This window comes from Mastigoproctus giganteus, chromosome 8, assembly GCF_048544385.1.
Source record: "Mastigoproctus giganteus isolate SK-2022 chromosome 8, ASM4854438v1, whole genome shotgun sequence".
NCBI classification, from domain to species: Eukaryota; Metazoa; Arthropoda; class Arachnida; order Uropygi; family Thelyphonidae; genus Mastigoproctus; species Mastigoproctus giganteus.
In genome coordinates, this window is record NC_143582.1 from 130,779,251 (window position 1) to 130,794,371 (window position 15,121).

Consider the following 15,121-nt stretch of genomic DNA (forward strand, 5'->3'; position numbering starts at 1 on the left):
TGCCTTATCAACTTAGACAACTGCTTGTTTAACAGTTAACATCTTCCTGTGGTTCCATCTATGAAGTGAATGTTGAACTTTTCTCGTTTGTAGTACAAAACTAGTCCGTAAAATAAAACTATTCGGAATTTTTAAATTTACCATCTCTCTGCACACCTAGGAAGATATGCCTTCAATTTGAGACCACTTTCAGCCCGATCAGTTAGGCCTATTGTTTGCAGTGTCCATCTCAAGAAATCAGTTTCTGTATTAATACACAGATAATTAAATCATGAAATAACAAGAATATAAAAATATATTCAAACAATTACATATAACACTGGTCAGCATCAATATTCTCTCTGAAATAATGACAGATTTTCATAGGAAATATGCTCAAAAAATCAGATATGTGCTTAGGATGTTCTCATCACCCTCGGGTTTTCAAATATTGTAGACTAATGACTGACAACCAAGATCTATATAGTTGGTTGAATCAATTTTTAAATTTATTTAATTTTTTTTATAGAACATTCGTGAGATTTCTAGAGCATTTGGGAGCTTTCTATAATAGTCAAGAATGTTCTAGAATATTGTTATGTGCGGAAGAAAGGTCAGGATGTTTCTAGAAGGTTCTAAAACTTTAGACGGAGTTCTCTAGAAACATTGTGAACCTTCTAAAAACTTTTCTACCATTATATATGCGACTGGGTTCCACACTAAACAAGCATTTTCGTGTTTCAAAAAGTGTTACATGTTTCAGAGAACAAGTGGTGAACAAAATGAACAAGTGAATTAGTGTTTAAACAATGTTGTGTGCATAAGTGTAAATCTTGAACTGTGTTTAAATTAGAAATAAAAATCTGCAATTTCTTAATTGTATTCTTATGTGCACATGCCTCAACATGCATGAAATAGGTTGTATTCTTGCAAAAATAAATCTGATAGTAATATGGCAGGAACCTCGAGACCACATAATCAATTGATGCTTTTGCATGACCAATATTTCTGGTTTTTCTGGGGAAATCCAAACATAAAGCAGAGTATCTTAACATACCTTCTGCTCTAAGGCCAGTTCCTCATGATGATACAATGTCAGCATCAACGCCACCAGAAACTTATGGACTTGACTCTAATTCAGGATCAGAAAAGAGTCTCTAGTAGAAGATGCATAACCCAAAACATGTACAGATCCAGACTTTTAAACTCTTGATACGGCAAAGCCATATCTAACCACTCAGGCAGAATTGAACAATTTGGTTCAATTGAAGAATTGAACAATCAAGATCAAGGCTCAATTACTAGGCTTATGGCTTCAGCAATGAAATCTTCTTGAAAAGGGTGTCAAAGTGTCTTTTTTATAGGAAGAGACTATCTAACATGGTGCTTTGTTTATTGTAACAATATCCAGGAATTAATGAAAGAGTTACATCTGGAGCACATTGCCAAGCAGTGGAAGCTTTTCATTGATTCATCCAAGGTTAGTTTGAAAGCAGGTTTTCCATAATGGAAATAAGTATCCAACTATACCACTGGCCCGTGAAGTTCACATGAAGGAAACATACATAGAATCTACAGGTTCTTTTGCAACAAAAAAAAAATGCTATCAAGAATACAAAAGGAATATCTGTGCCAACCTAAAAGTGGTAGCTTTGCTAACTGGGTTGCAAGGGATTTGGGATGGATACACTAAATACTGCTGTTTTTATGTGAATAGGCCAGCCAAGCAAAGGATCGCCACTACGTGGTAAAAAAAATGGCCAGATCACTCAGAAACACCAGGCCAGAAAAATGTAGCACATCCTCCTTTAGTGGATAAGTCAAAAATCTATTTATCTCCATTGCACATCAAGCTAGGTTTGATAAAAATATTTGTGAAAGTGATGGAGAAAAAAAGGAGAAGGGTTTTCCCTGTTTGGGGCAAAAGTTTCCTCAAATCAGCGAGGCCAAGATAAAAGAGGGACTTTTTGTGGGTCCTCGAATCAAACTGCCATTCTAAGATGAGGAATTCACTAAAAAATTAAATGCTACAGAAATAAGAGCCTGGAAGGCATTTACAAACATCTGCCAGAACTTTTTAGGAAATGAGAAATTACAAAATTAAAGTGAAATTGGGGATAAGTTAATTTTAGAGTACAGAGAGTTGGGATGAAAAATGTCACTAAAGCTTCATTTCCTACAGTCCCATTTAGACTTTTTTCCCTGAAAACTTGGGAGCATTCTCTGATGAACACAGTGAAAAGTTTCACCAAGATATTTCTCAAATGGGAAAAAAAGATACCAAGTAAAATGGAGTCGAAATATGTTGACAGACTGCTGTTGGAATTTCATATGGGTGACACCAATGGATGATTATAAAAGGCAAAAAACGACAAAATGTTTTGTTATCAGATAAACAGTTTTATTTTTTTTTAAATAGAATAAGGTTAATAGACCCATCGTTCAATATTTAGTATGGTATGTAACATTTAATTAAAATAAATAGATCTTTTTTACTAGAAACTTAAGTTTTTGACTTTAATCCCTTCTCCCTTAAAATTGGTGAGTGTTACAGCAATATGGTTGCCATATTTGAATTCAGCAATGTCAAATCTACAAGAATAGTCCAAGAGAATTATTCAGGGAGAGAATTATTTTATTTTTATTTATTTTTTATTTTTTACTGTCCAGTGTAATCAGTATATGGTATATACTGATCAGTATATATAATCAGTATCATCATTTTCATGTAACTTGTCTCATCACAAAAATTATGCATCCCAGAGGAAACCAAAAACAAATTTAGAATGAGCATCCAAAGATCTATCTTCTGCACATACTTTTCTCCATGCCCCAATAAAAAATACTTGTTGACCTGTATTACTGGAAAACTTCCAATTTAATCAGAAGAGTTGTCAGGTATGTAAGAATATTCCAAGATAGGTTATTTGTAAGATCAAAAACAAAGTACAGTATAATTCTAGAGGGAATTACATACCTCTGTTGGAAACTACTAATTCGCACCTTTTTTGAAAAGGTCTTAATAAGTTCCTCTCATAATCAATGTGATTACAAATCACGACCTTTCCAAATGGGTGGCAAGCAAGCGATAAATGCACAGGTAAATTTATTAAAAAACTTCAGGCATATGAAAACTATAAAATATTACAGTACAGGAATTGCTTCAGTTGTACACATAACAAAAAAAAATCCATCCAAAACCATGTTGCTATAAGATGTATCAATCGTCAAAATCTCATATGAAGCAAAGCACAAGTTGTGGTGACTTTCACAATTTCTCTTGCTTCACAATTTATTTGAAGTGCTAGTGCAAGGCTTCATTGTGACTTGCTTCACAATACTAAAATGAGGCATTTCATAGAAAATTTTGTTTTTTTTTTCCTTATGAAAACTTTTTTCCTTATAAAACTGGGGCTTCTGGCAACTTATGAACAGTAATGTCACAAATCTTATCACAGAGGCCCAAAATATGTGTTATAACCAAAAATGCACAAACGGAAGTATGCGCATTTTTTATTATAACATGCACATGTGCAAATACCCCGCATGCACTGATAACTGGTATCGGAACTGTTCCGTGTTATGTGAAACCGTGCTGATTGAGATATAATTATAATGGGTTTTAACTGAATGTGTACCAGAGAAACAGTCTATTAAAAATTTACAATAAATCTATGAACAATTTGCACTTGATAGCCAATTAAAATAAAAAATATTGCAAAAATTTTATTAATGAAAAGGTAACATCATAAGAGATGAGAAAACAGCTTTATTGTTTATTTAGTATTTCAATAATAGTCTTGTGAAGTCGTGTTTTTTTTTCAGGGTGCAAGTCTTTGTAGCATCAAATCCTAACTTGTAAAATTTGCTGTATCTTAATGCTAATCCAACATTCGCTTAATGCTAATCCAACATTCGGATCTCCATTCATAATCGCCTCGCAGGCCATATCAACTCCTTGAAAAATTTTCTCCAATTCTTCTGTTTAAAATTTTTTTGGTGCCACCTCAGTGTTATCCACTTCACAATTGTTTTCCTCTTCTTCATATGCAGTTTTCTGATCAATTTCAAGGAGAGTTGCATCATCTAAGTCATTTTCATGTGAGTCACATACACTAGCAGTGTCCAAAGTTTCGAATCCCAAATCTTTTCCGATCTTCACAATGTCTACGGCAATTGTCTGAACTTGCGATTCAAAACCAGTGAAATCATTTGCCAAATGGGGCGAAACATGCTGCCAAACAGAATGCATGTTGTTGGCAGTGATTTCTAGCCAAGATGCAAATATTTTTCGAAAAAAAAAAAATAAATAAAAATAAAAAATAAATAAATAAATTGTGAAATGGAAGGCTATCACGTGTCTCGTCAGGATGGAATTAAGAATACTGAACACCATTGCATGTTGTTGCTGACTGCCTGAGGAGAGCTATTGGCACATGTGCATGTGAGACAATAGAGTTGCCACCACAGCATATATGTATGTATGTGTGCCTAGGCTATCACAACACAGCACATCTATAGAGTACATGTCTAGGCTAATGAATGAATTTTAATATGTACAGTAAATTTTTGACTGAAACTTAATTAAAAACCATGTTATAGTGAAAAACCAGTGCTGTTTGAAGCCGTGCTAAGTGAGGTATTTCTGTATTAGTAAACTGTACAGGAAGTATGGTTTAGAAGAAAATTGGACAATTTACTTCCAAATTTTACCTCACACACAAATGTGAATATGTACTTTGCAACAATCTACTGGTGAAAGCCCATTCAAAACATGAGAGATCAGTGACAAGGAGTCAGACTCCTTGTCAAACATTTGATAAAACACTGGGACAAATGCCACAATCATTTTGATGAATATGTGTAGAAATAGGTTACATGCAGCAGTACCCTATTTCTATAGTTTTGTATGTATAGCAACTTCCCAACTTATGTAAGGGTTCTGCGAAACACTACATACTTACGTTCTGCGAAACACTACATACGTCGGAATTTCCCCCATGCTTCTGCAGCATTCACAACCATGCTTGCTGAATTGACAGAATCAAAAAAGAAATGTTTGACAAACATGTAAATAACTAGAATTATTAATTGTATCGATTAAATTTTTTATCTCTTGCGCAGGAAAAATCACAAAAGCGTGCAATTTAAAAAAAATTTCAAAATTATAAAATTACAAAAAAAGAGAGGAGACAGGCATAATGTCAGTAAGTTTTACCTCTCGACAATCGTTGCCAGAATCGACATCTTCAGCTGATAAGTAAGCCACTGTGAAGATTTAGAAGGGGTTGGTGGCACAACCTTACGAAAGAACATATTAATGAATGACTTGACGGGGCTTTTTTTCATTTCATCATAGATTTCTTTGTAGCAAGCAAGCATATCATTCACCCCTCTGTTAACTTTTAAGAATCGTTCGCTGTCAGGATCCATCTTCTCAAACCTCACCATTGCCAATGCAATTTCATGAAATGCCATTGCCATCTCTCTGGTGATGAAGTGTCTCGGCTCATCATTTGGTTTATCTTAAGCTTTGTCAGCATTTTCTTCTTTCACTATCACTACCTGCAAGTCAATAAGTTCTTCATTAGATAATTCTCTCTCTTCTTCTTCTATTAACTCCTCCACGTCTTCGGCATCAGCCTCCAAATGAAGTAGCTCTGCAACCTTTACAATCTTATCTGTAACCTCTTCGTATGATTCGTCTTTTTCAAATCCTTCAAAGCCTTTTACGTGCAGTGGGCATATTTTCTTCCATGCCCCATTTAAACAACTTTTAGTAATTTTCACCCAGGCCTTATTAATGTTTAAGATGCCGTTGTAAATATTGTAAGATTTCCAAAAGTCTCTTAACGTAAAATTTTTCTCATCGTCTACTGCAGACAATGCTTGAGCAAATGTTGTGCATAAATAGTATGCTTTAAATTCGAAATAACACCCTGATCCATAGGTCGGATGAATGAAATTGTGTTTGGTGGTAGAAATATGACTCTTACATTTGAATTGAAATCATCTATATGCATAGGATGTCCGGGAGTATTATCTACTAGAAGAAAAAATCTTGAAAGGAATGTCGTTGTCTTTACAATATTTTTCTACCTCGGGAATGAAGCAGCATTTAAACCAAGGGTTCCCAACCTTTTTTTGCTTGTGGACCCCCTGAGTCCTAACTTTACATATGTGGACCCCCATATATGCATATGTAATATTCCTAAATAAAATATTTATTTGTAGGTTAGTAAAAGCTAATAATTAAACAATTCCAATATAATATAAAAAATGTAAATTACAAATTTTGAAAATTTTAATTGATAAAACTGAAACATATTTTTACTTGTAATGACAGAATTAGTAAAAAAAAAATTTTTTTTAAATAATACTATTTCAAACAACATATATAAATTTATTCCTAAGGCTATTAAATAGGCTCCCATTAAATAAGACCTACTAATGAGATCCTTGTGGCTGTTTTGATATAGCATTTTAATATCTGGCTCCAATTTTGTGAGAGTCAGATGAAGATCACCTCTTTTTACTATATCAAATCGATTACGATTTTTTGTCAACAACTGTGTTACATGACTAAAGCCAGATTCCACAAGATAAGATGAGGGGAAAACAATGACATACATTTTAACTTTCTCCCATAAAAGCGGATATTTACATGCAATGTCACTATTCTTCCATACATCATGCTTTCCTTTTTTGAATAGACTTCAGACTGTCTCATCAGACCACAATTCAACAAGTTCCTCTTGTAAATCAATTTCAACATCAGCAACATTTACCTCAAATGGAATCATCACCCAATCTGGGATGTTCAGTTCTAGTTGGTCCACCGGCGCCTCCATAGCCAGGTGGGAAGGAGCAGCAGTGCGTAGCACACGCTTCTTGATTAGACTGGGGTTCGAGCCCGTCACCACCAAATACGGAGGATGCGGAAAGGTCAGGGAATGACCACCGCATATCGAGGAGCAATATGGCCTTAGTTGCTAATGCTCCTAAACACCAAATAACAAACAAACATCTAGTAGGTCCTTGAACCGAACTTGCATGTCTTCATAAATTTTTTTTTAAATGATCAACATAGACAACACAATCATCATCTTTTAAATCACTGCTAACTGAAGCAAGGTTTGGAAATTGGTCAAATGCACGGTGTGAGATATTAAGACTGTACAATTTGAGTTTTCCTAGGAATGCATTAATGGCTTCTTTGCTAGATATTAAATCACAATTATGTCCTTGCTGCAGCTTATTAAGAGAATTCAGTTTTTCAAACACATCTGAGAGGTAAAATATGTCTGTTTTCATGGCAACCAACTGTTTTCCAATCTCCTTTTCATTTAGAAATGATACAATACTGTCCCAAAGGACGACGAAGACAATTGCCTTTAGACAACCATCGTACCTCTGTATGCAGTACAAGACGATCAAACCCTTCTTCATTTTCATCACAAAATTTGCGAAAGAGGCGATCTTAAAGAGCATTAGCCTTAATGAGGTTGACAGCTTTTATTACAAGAGTTAAGGCTTCATGAAGACGTCCACTCAATCTCTTCGCCACCAGATGTTGGCGGTGAATCGCGCAATGTATGCAAAATACTTTTGGAAATGCATTTTTTAAATGAGTGATAAACTCTCTGTACCTACCAACTATGGAAGGAGTGCCATCAGTAGCACAAGCCATTAAATTTTCGAGTGAAATATTTTTTTTCTCTAAAATAAGACTGGACTTCCTTAAATATTGTTTCACCTTTAGTATCTGTTTTGAGGAATCTTGCAAAAAGCATTTCCTCTCTGAGTTGATTATCATCCATACATCTTACATATGCCAATAAAAGTGCTTCATTGCCCATCAAAGTTAATTCATCGAGTTGCACTGCAAACTGTTTCACTCGTAATTGAGCAATAAGTTGATTTTCTACATCTTCAAACATTTCGTCAATGTGTCTGGATATTGTGTTATTGCTCAAAGGAAGGTTATCGGTAATTTCACGTGCATTTTTCTTTAACACTGTTGAAATTACAACTGATATCGAAGACAAGATGACAGTTTCACCAATGCTATGTGGCTTTCCAGATTTTGCTGATTTCATATGATGCTAATAAACCGCTATCTTTATTGCTTGCTTGTTTACTAAAAATCTGATCCAATTTGTTTCTTCCTTGAAAATTGTCTTGTAGTTTTCGTAAATACTCCACTGATTTATTTTTCTTTTCGCTGTGCCTTTTCTCCAAATGGTGACGAAGCTTACTTGGCTTCATGCTATCATTAGAAGCATAGTCATACACATAAGACACATTGGTTTTGTGATAATATCTGGTGATTCAATAAAACCATACGACAGATATTCAGTCAAATATTGTCTTGTTTTCTTCTTTGCATGAGCCATGGGTAATCTGAAAACAATAATAATATTATTAACCTCAAATATTTAATGTTGGAAATGCTTGTAGGTACTAAATGGAAATATAGTTCACTAGAACAATAACGTTCAATAACACAAACAATAGATTTCACCACAACGATGCCGATTACTCACTACAGAATGAAATGACTGCCTCTGACTGACTCTTTCTAGATTAGTCAGGGCTTAAATGTGTTCTTCTTTGAGAATTTTCTATGGAAAGAAATTTTTTTTTGCGTCAACTGAAGAAGGTTCCAGAAAATACAAGTATCTTCTAACTGCGAATTTCTGGACTTTTCTATGACATTAGTTTATTTTATTATTATTATTTTTATTTAACAAATTATTTTATTTATAATATTTTATCATGAACCCCTTAGCTCATATTATGGACCCCCGAAATACAATTTTTTTTTTCTTGTGGACCCCCTCAAAGCTTCTATGGACCCCTGGGGGTCCATGTGAACCCAGTTGGGAAACGCTGATTTAAACCAATCCTCAAAGAGAGATATTGTTATCCATGCTCTCTGCTTCGATCGGAAATGCACAGGTAGGGTGGCTTTATTGATGTGCCCTTAAATGCATGAGGATTTCCAGAATGGTACACAAGCAGTGGTTTTAATCTATAATCTCCTGATGCATTAGCCCCAAGCAGGAGCGTGGCCCTATCTTTTCACGCCTTGAAACCTGGCATTGTATTTTCCTCTATGGCAATGTATGTTCGAGCTGGCATTTTTTTCCAATACAGAGCAGCCTCGTCAACGTTAAAATTTTGCTGCCTTGAATAGCTGCCTTCATCAATAATTTTTTCCAACACATCATAAAATTTCTCTGCAGCTGCAGAATCGGCACTGCCGACTTCACCACATACTTTAATGTTTTGGAATCCAGTGCAATGCTTGCACCTATTAAACCACCCGTTGCTTGCCACGAACTTAGCTTGGGTTCGCCGTACTTATCCTTTACATCTTCATAAATATTTCTTCCTTTTGCTTGAATGGCCATTGGACTCAGGGGAACTTGTTTCTGAATCTGATTTCCATCCATATTATTAATAGCTGTTCCAACTTCGATATAGCACCTGAACACTATTTTGTGATCACTGTTGATCTTAAGTGCATTGATCCTTTGACATGTTCTTTTATATGTACACTGTCCTTTAAAATAGTATTCACTGTTGAAGCAGCAAGACCTATTTCCCTTGTAATAGATGACAAACTTTGTCCTGCTTCATACTTCTTAATCATTTTCATCTTCATTTCGTTTCCTGGCACTACCATCACTTGTACTTTTCATTGGTCGTTTTCCCTTCATCATTGTAATACGTGATTGCACGTATTACAATGATGAAAGTCGAGTATTACGTAAGTCAGGGAGCGCCTGTATATTTTTTTAAAGTCCTTAGTTATTAAAGTGAAACTCGCAGCTTAATCTATAACTCAAAATAGGAATGAAGAGAAGTTTCGGAAAATTTGTTTTTTATATGATTAAAGATTTCAGCGAAGGGGAACATTTCACCATAATAGTGTAAAAACCTACACAATTGCAGTTATCGGTATTATCGCAAATGCAATAAGATCGAGTTTACTACCCGTTTATAATTAGATGCACTAACAGAAAAGCCCAATAAACTGGAAAGTGCAAATTTTTTTATTGTTTTATGGTGGTAACCTCCAGAAACGTGCTTTAGAAAAATATCACAAAAGCATTCAGAATTGATTCTTATAATGGGAACATATGATAATGATGAAAGGGTAGTGCAATTTCCATTATAAATATCACCTTTTAGAGAAATAAACAGCTTAGTAATATAGTGAAATTTTCAACTTCCAAGGACTTGGAACGAATTAAAAATAAAACAACACAACATGTTATGTTATTGGGTTCACATTACAATATTTTCACGATACCTCCATTTATTCCTATGGAATGCAAAATACATTTCCACGATTTTTTTTTTAAGTTTGCACCGGCCGGCAAAAACTTACATAAAGTCGAATTTCCATAAGTCGAGTATTACGTAAGTCAGGGAGTGTCTGTATATTTTAAAGTTCTTCAATAAAGACTCCTTTGCAAACTTACTTTCAACAGAACCATGTAACTTCAATACTGTTAAATTAGCTGAGAATATAAAAAAAAAAAAAAAAAAAGCAAACTTACTTTCAACAGAACCATGTAACTTCAATACTGTTAAATTAGTTGAGAATATCAAAAAAAAAAAAAAAAAAAAACCTTCAGCAACGTTACAAATGATAAAAAAATAAAAAGTGTTAAAAGGTAGAAAATATAATATATTTTTATGATAAAACAAAATTATACAAGGGTAATTCAAATCAACCTGAACACATTACATAAACTGTGACTATACAAAGACATATATTTCAAATAAAGTTCAACATAGTCTCCTTTTTTATCAGATAAATCTTCCAATCATGTAGAAGCTTCTTGATGCCATCAAAAAATTGTAAATGCTGACACCACAGTAAATTGCATTTTAATTTTCATTTCAACAATGGTGTTCTCTGAGGTATTGCTTCAGAGATCCAATAAGTTTATAGTCACATAGGGACAAGTTGTGGGCTACAGGAAGAGTAAAGCAGTGCCTGTGTTTTACTCTTTCTGTAGCATCTGTTTCAATGATATTACAGTTGCAGCTGCATGAGGATGGCAGTTGTCTTAGAGGAATTTTCTTTATCTCACAAGTTAAAATGTCAGAACAACACAATATTGTTCCGTACCAATCAGTACAAATCAGTACCAATGACAGCACACCTCTCCAAAGCAAATAAACTTGAAATAAATAATCTTTCATATCACAAAAACTTTCAAAAATCTTTCACTCTCCCTCTTAAGGCAGCGAGAGGATCAGAGTGGAAGCAGAGAGTGCTAAGAATCTCTGGGTACGACCAGGCTGCCATGCACGGAAACTGAACTTGGCCTGTTATAACGTAAGATCACTCATCGGTGAAGACAGGATATTAGAGCTGGAAAAGGAATTAGAAAATGTGAATTGGAATATCATCGGTTTGGCTGAAACAAGAAGAAATGAATCATAAGTTTATCAAGTTGAAATCTGCTGTACACCAATGGAAACAGTGAAAGGAGTGAAGGTGGAGTTGGGTTTCTGGTCCATAAAGATTTTAAAAACAACATTTTGGAATTCAAAAGTACATCACCAAGGGTGTCAAGACTAATACTCAAGATTTCTAAGAGGTACAAGCTAAAGATTATAATGATTTACGCACCAACATCGAGCCATGATGATGAAGAGGTTGAAGAAATGTGCACCGAAATTGAGAGTCTTCTAGATGAGCAGAAAACCCACTACACTATCATTGTGGGGGACTTCAATGCTAAAGTTGGAAAAAGGCAAAACAGCGCAGAAAGAGGAACTATAGGAAATTTTGTAATTGGTGAAAGAAATGAAACAGGTAAAAGACTTATGGAATTTGCAGAATCTCAAGGACTGTCAGTAATGAACACTTTTTTCAAGAAAAGGGTGAACAGAAAGTGGACATGGAAGAGTCCAAATGGATTAACTACTAATGAAATCGACTTCATCCTCACTAACAGAAGATATATTGTGAATGATGTTACCATCCTGAATAAGGTATATGTTGGAAGTGATCACAGAATGGTAAGATGTACACTTGATATAGATGTAGGAAAGGAAAGGAAAAAACTGACTCGAGTAAATAATACAAAGGTCTTTGAGATAACAGAGGAGTTATGCAAAACTGATAATACTGAGTTATGCAAAACCATTAGAAAGAGACTCAGAGAGGACATAAGAAGATTTAACACAAGAAAAATAGAAAAAACATTAAGGGAAAACAGAGGATTTAAATCAGCAGCCATGAGCAGTAATACAGAAAGAAAAATGATACTGAAACTGAAGAATAGCAATGGCGTACTTATAAACAGCAGAGAAGGCATAATTCAAATAGCAGAAGACTATTATAGAGAATTATACAAGGAGCAGGGGAATGATGGCAGCAGTGGGGAAGATGGATTGCAAAGTAGCAACACATACGACATACCCGATATTCTTCCTGATGAGGTAGAACATGCATTGAAGAAAATGAAGAATCAGAAAGCCCCGGGGGAAGATGAAGTTACTGTAGAGTTGTTAAAATTGGGAGGAAGAGACATAACACAAAAACTGGCAAGGCTCTTCACAAAGTGCATTAGAAAAGTGTGACACCTAAGCAGCGGAATAATGAAATTATAGTTTTGCTGCATAAGAAAGGAGATAAATCAGAAATCGGAAATTATAGACCAATTAGCTTGTTATCCCACATCTACAAGTTGTTCACAAGGGTCATTACTAACAGATTAGAAAGAATACTTGATGAGAATCAACCAAAAGGCAAGCTGGCTTTAGGACAGGATTCTCAACTATGGATCACCTTCACGTAATATCACAGCTAATGGAGAAAGCAAATGAATATAAAACACCATTATGCCTGGCATTTGTGGATTATGAAAAGGCATTTGACTCCATACAGCATAAGCAATGTTTCGGGCACTGGAAAGACAAGGCATAGATACCCCATATATTATGATTTTGAAGAAAATATATGAGAGTGCTACCTCCTTTATCAGACTAGACAAAGACAGTAGGAAATTTAAAATCGAGAAAGGAATTCGACAAGTAGACACAAAATCTCCAAAGCTGTTTACTGCTGCCCTTGAGGAAGCTTTCAGAAGATTAGACTGGTCGCAGAAAGGAGTCAACGTGAACGGAGAGTACCTAAACCATTTACGATTTGCAGATGACATTGTGGTCATAAGCCACGATCCCAAAGAATTAGAGGAAAATCTTAATCAGTTATGCACAGTTAGTAAGGATATTGGACTAAAGATGAATATGGCTAAAACAAAAGTAGTGATGAACAAGTATGCCACAGAAAGGGACATAATGACTGAAGGAGCAGTAATTGAAATGGTGGAGTCATATACTTATCTGGGACAAGTTATTAGCTGTAATAATGATAAATGGCTGGAAGTCAAGAGAAGAATAAATTTTGGATGGATAGCATTCAGGAAATATAGTCACATACTGAAGAGCAATATCCCAGTTTGTCTGAAACGTAAAATAATGAACCAATGTATACTCCCCACCATGACTTAAGGAAGTGAAACTTGGGCACTCACCAAAAGAATGGAAGAGAAGCTGAGAACTACACAGCGAAGAATGGAACGAATTATAATGGAACGAGTCAGACTGTTAGATAAGAAGAGAAACACATGGATTAGGCAGCAAACTCAAGTAAAGGGCATTCTTATCAAAACTAAAGAACTAAAATGGTCTTTGGCAGGACACATAGCTCAAAGACATGATGACAGATGGACTAAGAAAATAACAGAATGGTATCCAAGAGGAGCTAGAAGAAAACCTGGAAGACAAAGGCGGAGATGGATAGATGAAATTCATGAGTTTTTGGGTAGTAAATGAATGGCCAGTGCTCAAAACAGAAAGAACTGGAAAGTTGCTGGAGAGGCCTTTCATCCTGCAGTGGATTGAAAATGGCTGATGATGATGATGATGATGATGATCCCAAAAACAGTTGTAAACATTTGTTCAGATCAAATTTGAATCACTCTTGTAAAATAATTACTGCAAATATTTTTTGCTTTTCTTTATAAAATTATCAGAGATGTACATAATGCACTAAAAATAGTCATGTTAACAATATTTTGTAAGTGGTCATATTTAATTAAACACCATATTTACAGACCTAGACCGTGGTGCAGATCCAATAATTTGTCTACGATTCGTGGCAATTCTTTGTTTATCAACTCTTTCAGAACATTCATGCAGAAAGTGATTGCCTAAGCAATTAAAACAGACTGAAATACGAGGTCTAAAAGAAAATACAAAATTAAATGGTAAATGTTCAGTAATTATTTCTTCTGCAATAAATGAAATAATAGCAGAACTTAAAACAACTATCTGGTAAATTCTTAAATATGATCTGTACTTTAACCAGATTTTGTAAAAGCACTGTTTTACTTTTAATAATAACTCTAAAGAACATGATAAATCTTTATTTTAATAATGATCTGCATAATGACTACAAAGAAGGACCTCATCAAGTAATTATCTTTTATATTCCTATGGATCCATTCTGGTACAGAATATATATCACAACACAACAAGCTTCACCTTTACTACAATATGCTAAATTAATCATTTTTCTCTAGCTGCTTGTCAGTAGCTAGAGATATACAGGATATACTCTATTGGTATACAGGAATTTTTTTTTTCATATCCTCTACCCGTCAACAGAGAGTGGGCTAGTGCTATTTTCCAGCCAAATACCACTATTCAAATTTTTTTCAGGCATGTTTGGCTAAGTAGCAGCAACAGTAATATTATTTTCCTGTTGACTGTAATACTCTATACATTCATATTAGAGCTGCACTCTTCATATAGTTGTTGTTGTCATTTGGTTTTTTAGGAGCATTAGCAACTAAGGCCATATTGCTCCGAGGATATGCGGTAGTCATTCCCTGACCTTTCCGCATCCTCCGCATTTGGTGGTCACGGGCTCGAACCCCGGTCTAATCAAGAAGCGTGTGCTACGCACTGCAGCTCCTGCCCACCTGGCTACGGAGGCACCTCTTCATATGGGAGGGAAATAGGAATCTGTCACATTCACTCTGCCATCACTTATATTATAAGGTAGAAAAAATAAACATCACTATGATTATAGGGTTATTTTGAA

At 34.9% G+C, this 15,121-nt stretch overlaps 1 protein-coding gene across 1 annotated transcript in view; it reads right to left on the bottom strand.

Moving 5' to 3' along the window:
- Positions 1-15,121, bottom strand: part of LOC150081821 (zinc finger CCHC domain-containing protein 8 homolog) — a 412,851-nt gene that overhangs the window by 238,056 nt on the left and 159,674 nt on the right. Inside the window, exon 6 of the mRNA XM_090380330.1 lies at positions 14,132-14,257. Coding sequence (XP_090236456.1) covers positions 14,132-14,257 — 126 coding nt within the window. The remainder of the gene's footprint in view (positions 1-14,131; positions 14,258-15,121) is intronic.